The 7,500-nt window shown below is 40.4% G+C and overlaps 1 protein-coding gene across 2 annotated transcripts in view; it reads left to right on the top strand.

Annotated features, from left to right (window-relative positions):
- The window catches only part of Gycalpha99B (guanylate cyclase 1 soluble subunit alpha 2), a 150,734-nt gene that overhangs the window by 93,567 nt on the left and 49,667 nt on the right, over positions 1 to 7,500 (top strand). The window contains exon 4 of one of the 2 annotated variants that reach the window (XM_070138841.1): positions 4,733 to 4,821. In XM_070138841.1, the coding sequence (XP_069994942.1) occupies positions 4,733 to 4,821 (89 nt within the window). Of the gene's footprint in view, positions 1 to 4,732; positions 4,822 to 7,500 lie in introns of those variants that run through there. The other variant, XM_070138840.1, reaches the window with a different exon arrangement.

Below are 7,500 nucleotides of genomic sequence, written 5' to 3'. Positions count from 1 at the left end.
TGTAGATTGTAGAGTGTAGCGGAAACGTCTTTATCCCAAGGGAAGATATTATTCCCGTAGTGTATGTTTTTGTGCGTTTGTGTGTTTGTATAATGTAATATCTTATAGAATCGTCTGCCCAAGAAATTTGCTCATTCTGAATAGAAAATGTGTATCACAAACTAGTGCTTAGCTAGTTTATATAACGATGCAAATTACCACAAATGGCTATAATATCTAGTTATGAAAATTCCAAAGTTTTAATTCTACAATTAGCAAGGATAATAATAATCAAAACAACATAGATGATGCCAGAATATATAACCCACCAGAAAGGAGCAACTCCATTGACTATAAAAAACAAGTTCCCAGCGGTGTTTAGCAGGCTTAATGGACATAACAGGAAGTTGAATGAGTAGAAAAAGCTGTGTTTCTGTGGAAGCAGAGTACAGGTGGAGATGCAGACGCTTTAGTTACACGTATGAGCGCGCGCACACACGGAAGAGGAGGGAGGGAAAGCGGACGGAGAGAGGAGTGGGAGAATGAGTGAAAGAGGGGAAAGACGGGGAGAGAGAGAGAGAAAGAGGGAGGGGAAAGACGGGGAGAGAGAGAGAGAGGGGAAAGACGAGGAAAGGAGGGGAGGGGAAAGATGAGGAAAGAGAAGGGGGAGGGGGAAGACGAGGAGAAAGAAGGGGAGGGGAAAGACGGGGAGGGAGAGAGGGAGGGGAAACAGGGAGGGAGAGAGGGAAGAGAAAGGCGGGGAGGGGGGAAAGACGGGGAGAGAGGAAGGGAGGAGAATAACGGGGAGAGAGGGAGGAGAAATACCGGGAGAGAGAGAGAGAGGGAGAGGAAAACGGGGAGGGCGAGAGGGCGGGGAAATACGGACATATAGAGATATCGGAGAAGACAAACAGACAGAGATAGTGGTAGGCAGATAAAAAGACAGAGAGAGAGAAAGAGAGAATGGAGTTGGGGTAGCGGAAAGGCGCATAATTAAGCAAAACGATAGCAAGTGGGAGACAGAGAGAGCGAGAGAGCGGTGGGGGGGGGGGCACATAATAGGACAAAGAGAGAGATGAGGGAGAGGAGCTAGACAAAAAAAAAAAAAGAGAGAAAGACAGAGACAGAGACAAAACAAACATACGTAAACAGCGAAAGAAAACTAAGAGAAAGAAGGGATAATAATAAGAGCAAGCGAGAGCGACCGCTATTCCGGTGAGTGCCATAAAAGCCCAGTGACAGGCACAAATGACCCTGGAGTTAATTTTCCGTCCTTCGACCCTAATTCTGAGTGCATTTGCTGGGTGTTTAATGGCCCAAGACAATGGCCAGTTGCAGCCGCTTAATCAGGTGACGTAATGGCCAAGGGCAATTTTTGGCGGCCATGAATATTGGCCATTTATGGACATTAAATTCCCATTAAATTCCTACGGGAAATTGTGATTCAAATTTTGTTTTTGCTCATTTATAGACATGATTTATGTTAAAAGACAAGCAGTTTTAAGAGAGAGAGAGAGAGAGAGAGAGAGAGAGAGAGAGAGAGAGAGAGAGAGAGAGAGAGAGAGAGAGAGAGAGAGAGAGAGAGAGAGAGCAAACAGACAACGGAAAGCGGTTGCGAGAGAAATATCAGAAAAAAGAAAAGGAGGAGAGAAAGAGAAAGCAAGCCGGAAGGAAGGAAGAAGACAGTGAAATAGAAAAAACAGAGGAAGCGAAACAGATAGACAAGTAGCTAAAGAAGTAGAAATAAAGCGAGGAGAGATAGAGAGATAAACCGATAGCCAGATAGACAGAGAGAAAGAGGGAGGGAAGGAGGGAGAGATACAATCCAATACAATCGAATGACCTTTTGACCTGACTCCAAGCTCAGAGAAGATAGACGGTGGAGTTAACAGCTGTCGTATATACGGGCGCGAGTTGACATTATTCCAAATATCAGAACGATCTGGGATTGACAATAATTCAGGTAGTATGTGTGTGTGTGTGTGTGTGTGTGTGTGTGTGTGTGTGTGTGTGTGTGTGTGTGTGTGTGTGTGTATTCTTATATATTTGCATGTATTGCTTGTCGTTTTCATACACGCTCATAGAAACACTGACAAGCACACACATTCTCTCACACATGCAAACATAAAACCACAAACAAACAAATAAACACATAAAAACATATACAAACACACGTACACTCACATACAAAGACAGATAAACACATTGACCAACAAGGAAGAAAATAATCAAAGAAAAGTTTCACAAAAAAACGAAGAAAATGAATAACTGATAAACACAAGAATTCCATCGGACAAAAGAGATAACGAAATTCAAAGCCAAACATTTCCTTGGTTACCTATTACCTCGATATCAAAACACCCGAAAAGTTTTTAAAAAGCTCTCAGTTCAAACACTGCCGCGCGAACCTACCATATCCCTCCAGGTAACATTATCTTAAAATTCAAAGTTCGAAACTAGTTTTTTTTTTTCTGCTACCACATTCCATTACGCAGCGACACACAAGTCCCTGAATAAACTAGGTATCATAATATGTAATCCTTAAGAGACTGCTGGGTACAAAGCGATTAACTAATCTGAAAAGTCTTAACTAGTTTAAATGTGTTCAAAAATAAGTTTAACTTCACCTGGTTTCATAAAAAAATAAAATTATTCAGACTAGGTACATTTGTTTCGCAACACACACAATTATGTGTGTGTGTTTATGCATGGGTGTGTGTGTGTATGATACACACACACACACACACACACACACACACACACACACACACACACACACACACACACACACACACACACACAACACACATATATATATATATATATATATATATATATATATATATATATATATATATATATATATATATATATATATATATCACGCTCAAAAGGCAATTTAGAGCCGCCGCCCCGAAAAAGTGACGCATGTACCTACGCCCGCTATATTTAAAGGGAAAGCGAGATCTCAAACCGCGCCCAATCGCCTCTGCTCTATCATAGCCTTCCATAGCACCCTCGATCATCTCCCTAACCCATTCCGTTATTCAAGGGTGTATAAGGGGTCTATAAGGGGTATACGAGTAATCAAACCATATCCATCTTCATTTACTCTGTGACAGCTTTCCATAGCACCCAGGATCACCTCTGTAACCCTTGTTATTGTTTAGGGATCTATTTAAAGGGGTCTATAAGGGGTATGAAGATTTTCATACCGTACCCAGTCTAATTTAATAATTTACTCTGTGATAGGTTTCCATAGCACCCTAAATAAACCTGCAACCATGTACTGTTGCTTCCCCTTATCGGAACGCCACATAGCCTAAGCCACGCAGGACCTCGAGACCTTTCTAACGCGCCCAAGAACTCCCAACTCCTTGTGGTTGCCGAGAAAAAGTGAACTTGAGTAGGTCTCGGGTTATGGTTTATGGATTTACTTTATGAAAGTTGTTAATATATAGCCCTGTGGCCGGCCCCTTGTTTTCGGTTCAGTTGGATGGGATTGATTGTGTGTTTTTCTTCTTTTTTTAGAGCCCGAATACTTACTATTCTGCTTTTGCCTCACAATCTGCCTTTCCTCCATTTTTCATACATTTTCTAGTCCTGTTTTTTCCCCAATTTTCCTCCAACTATTCTGCCTTTAATCTGACTTTTATTCCAAATGATCTCTTTACCACCCCCCCCCTCTCAAAACACAGGTTTACCTACAATTAAGCTGTCTGTTTTCTCATGATTTCCAACTTATCTGCCTTTTCCCAGCATTTTCCTCAACTAATCTGCCTCTTTCTCATATTTTGTCCTCCAATTCATGTCCTTGTTTCCTCCCTAATTTGAATTTATTTGACTAGCATTTTCTCAAAAATTCTTCTTCAAGAAACCAGACTATTTTTCTCCAACTTATATGCTTTCTTCCAGAATTTCATGTACTTATTGCAACTAATTTATACTTTTTTTTTCTATTTTTTCCTCTAATATGACTAGTCCCTAAAATTCCCCAAAGTAATCTAAATCCCCCCCTCTTTTTTTTGGGGGGGGGCTAATTGCGTTTTTTCATTGTGTTTTCCTAAAACTAAAATATTTTCCTCCTACTAATCTTTTTGAATCTGCCATTTCCCACCAATGTTTTCTCCACCTAATCTTCCTTCTTCACGTTTTTCCTCCAACTAATCTGCCTTTCCACCCTCTTTTCCAAACTAATCTGCCTTTTTCGCAAATTTTCCTCTACTTAATCTGCCTTACCACCCTGTTTTCCCAAACTAATCTTCCTTTTTCACGTTTTTCATCCAACTAATCTGCCTTTCCACCCTCATTCTCCAAACTAATCTGACTTTTTCACCAATTTCCCACCAACTAATCTGCCTCCCCCCTCTTATTTCCCAAATTAATCTGCCCTTCCTCCCCTCCCTCATTCCCCAAACTAATTGCCTTTTCCGGCATTTTTTTCAGCATCCAATTTGCCTTTTCTTCCCCATCTTTCCCCAAACTAATCTGCTTTTCTATCTTATTTCCTAAAAATAAATTTTTTCCTCCAACTAATTTGCCTTTTCTTCCCCATATTTCCCCAAACTAATCTGCCTTTCTCCGCTATTTCCCCAAAATAATATTTTCGCCAATTTTTGCTCCAACTAATTTGCCTTTTCTTCCCCATCTTTCCCCCAAACTACTCTGCCTTTCTTCCCTATTTCCCCAAAATAATATTTTCGCCAATTTTTCCTCCAACTAATTTGCCTTCCTTCCCCTCTTTCCCCACCAGGAGGAAACTCGCTATCGTTGCCGAGAGCGTGCGGGAGTGGGACGACTGGCACCTCGACGACCTCCTCTCTACACTCATCAAACAGCTGGGTGAGTTTCAGCTGTTTTTATTTTTCTGTTCTTGGTATTTATGTTTCTTCTTCTTCTTCTTTACATTCTTGTTACAACTGGGTGAGTTTTAGCTCTGTCTTGGTTAATTCTCTCTCTTTGTTGGTTGTTATTTTTTTTACTGTAACAACTGGGTGAATTTTAGTTCTGTCCATGTTGTTTTTTTGCTTGTTATTGTTTTGCCTATATTATATTTCTGTCTTTGTTATCTATATATTTTTCTTTCTTGTTACAACCAGTGAATTTTATTTATTTATTTGTTATTTTTCTGCTTGTTATTGGTCTGCCGTTGTTTATTTGTTTTTCTGTCTTTGTCATTTATCTGTCTGTTATTTTTCTGTTTGTGTTATGTGTCTGCTGCGTGTATTGTGTGTGTGTGTGTGTGTGTGTGTGTGTGTGTGTGTGTGTGTGTGTGTGTGTGTGTGTGTGTGTGTGTGTGTGTGTGTGTGTGTGTGTGTGTGTGTGTGTGTGTGTGTGTGTGTGTGTGTGTGTGTGTGTGTGTGTGTGTGTGTGTGTGTGTGTGTGTGTGTGTGTGTGTGTGTGTGTGTGTGTGTGTGTTCAGGACCGTTCTACAGTTCGTCAATGTTATTTTTATCCCTTCTTATTTATAGAATCATCATAACGATAAAATGGCGTTGGTTTCATTATCGTACCGATTATCATTATCATTATCCGTGTTGTTATCATTTTTGTTTGGTTAGTGCTGTTGTTTCTGTTATTTTTGTCGTTAGTGCTGTTGTTGTTGCTCTTGCTGATGATAATGTTGTTTTCCTGTTGTTAGTGTTGCTGTTATTGTTATAATTATTGTAATTATCATTAATATTATTGTTATTATTATTATTATTATTATTATTATTATTATTATTATTATTACTATTATTATTATTATTATTATTATTATTATTATTATTATTATTATTATTATCATTGTTGTTGTTGTTGTTGTTGTTGTGGATGTTGTTATTGTTATTATGGTTATTATCATAGTTAATCGTATTGTTACTATTATTATCATTATTATTTCTGTTATTATCATTTTTTACTTTGATAATTTACATTATCGCTTTCATTATTATTATCATCTTGATATGGTTATCGTAATTCTTATTGCTGTTGTTGTCATTATTACAATACTGCTACTACTGCTACTAGTATTATCATTATTATTATCATTATTATAATGATGATTATTACTTTTTTCTCTTTTCTATTTTCCCCCTTTCTCCCTATATATATTGACCTGTCTACCTGAGAGAGAGAAAGAGAGAGAGCGAGCGAGAGAGAGAGAGAGAGAGAGAGAGAGAGAGAGAGAGAGAGAGAGAGAGAGAGAGAGAAGAGAGAGAGAGAGAGAGAGAGAGAGAGAGAGAGAGAGAGAGAGAGAGAGAGAGAGAGAGAAAGAGAGAGAGCGAGCGAGCGAGCGAACGAGAGAGAGAGAGAGAGAGAGAGAGAGAGAGAGAGAGAGAGAGAGAGACAGAGAGAGAGAGATAGAGAGAGAGAGAGAGAGAGAGAAAGAGAAAAAGGGGGGGGGGCTAAAGACAGAGAAGACAATAAGAATAAGAAACAAAAGAATACACACGTCTGCCTTCCTGTTTCCTTCCTTACCACATCCTCCTCCTTCTCTCTCCCTCTCCTTCGGTCATCCTCTCTATGCATCCTGGAGAAGAGAGAGAATGAAGGGAAGAAGACGGAGAGGGTTGAGGAGATGTAGATAGGTAAGGAGAAGGAATGTGGATGTACAGGAAGGTCGGAGGAAAATTGAAAGAGGGGAGATGGGGAGGAGGATGGAAAAGGAAGGAGAAGTAAAGGAGAGAAGGAGGAAGGATGGGAGGAGGAAGGGAGATAAGGTGGAAGAAAGGTTAAATAGGGAAATAAGGGAACGGAAATGTAAAATGGTAAAAGGGGAAGATGAGGAGGGGGAAGAAGGGGTAAGGAAGTGAGACGTAGAGGAATAGGAGGAGGAGGAAGGCGGAAGGCAGGGAGATGGGGAAGAGAAGGAGAAGGGGGGAAGACATAGAGACGTGGAGGAAAAAAGGAGAAGGATGCGAAAGACAGGGAGAAAAGGAAGAGGAGGGAGGAGGGAAGGGGATGGCATAGAAGACGTAAAAGAGAAGGAGAAAGGGGGAAGGCATAGAAACGGAGAAGAAGAAGAAGAGGAGGAAGGGAAAATGTAGGGAGATGGGGAAGAAGAGGAGGATGGGAAAGACAGGGAGAAGAGGACGAGGAAGAACAGAAGGAAGGGGAAGGCACGCAGACGGCGAAGAGAAAGAAAAAAGGGAAGAAGAGAAGAGAAGAAAGAGGAAGAAGAAAAAAAGGGGAAAGAGGGAAGACAGAGAGTCGGAGAAGAGAAGAAAGAGAAGAAGAAAAAAAGGGGGAAGATGGAAGACAGAGAGTCAGAGAAGAGAAGAAAGAAAAGAAGAAAAAAAGGGGGAAGAGGGAAGACAGAGAGTCGGAGAAGAGAAGAAAGAGAAGAAGAAAAAAAGGGGGAAGAGGTAAGACAGAGAGTCGGAGAAGAGAAGAAAGAGAAGAAGAAAAAAAGGGGGAAGAGGGAAGACAGAGAGTCGGAGAAGAGAAGAAAGAGAAGAAGAAAAAAAAGGGAGGAAAGAGGGAAGACAGAGAGTCGGAGAAGAGAAGAAAGAGAACGAAAAAAGGCGAAGACATGCG

Source organism: Penaeus vannamei, chromosome 25 (genome assembly GCF_042767895.1).
Source record: "Penaeus vannamei isolate JL-2024 chromosome 25, ASM4276789v1, whole genome shotgun sequence".
Taxonomy (NCBI): domain Eukaryota; kingdom Metazoa; phylum Arthropoda; class Malacostraca; order Decapoda; family Penaeidae; genus Penaeus; species Penaeus vannamei.
This window is presented reverse-complemented; position numbering and strand designations above follow the sequence as displayed.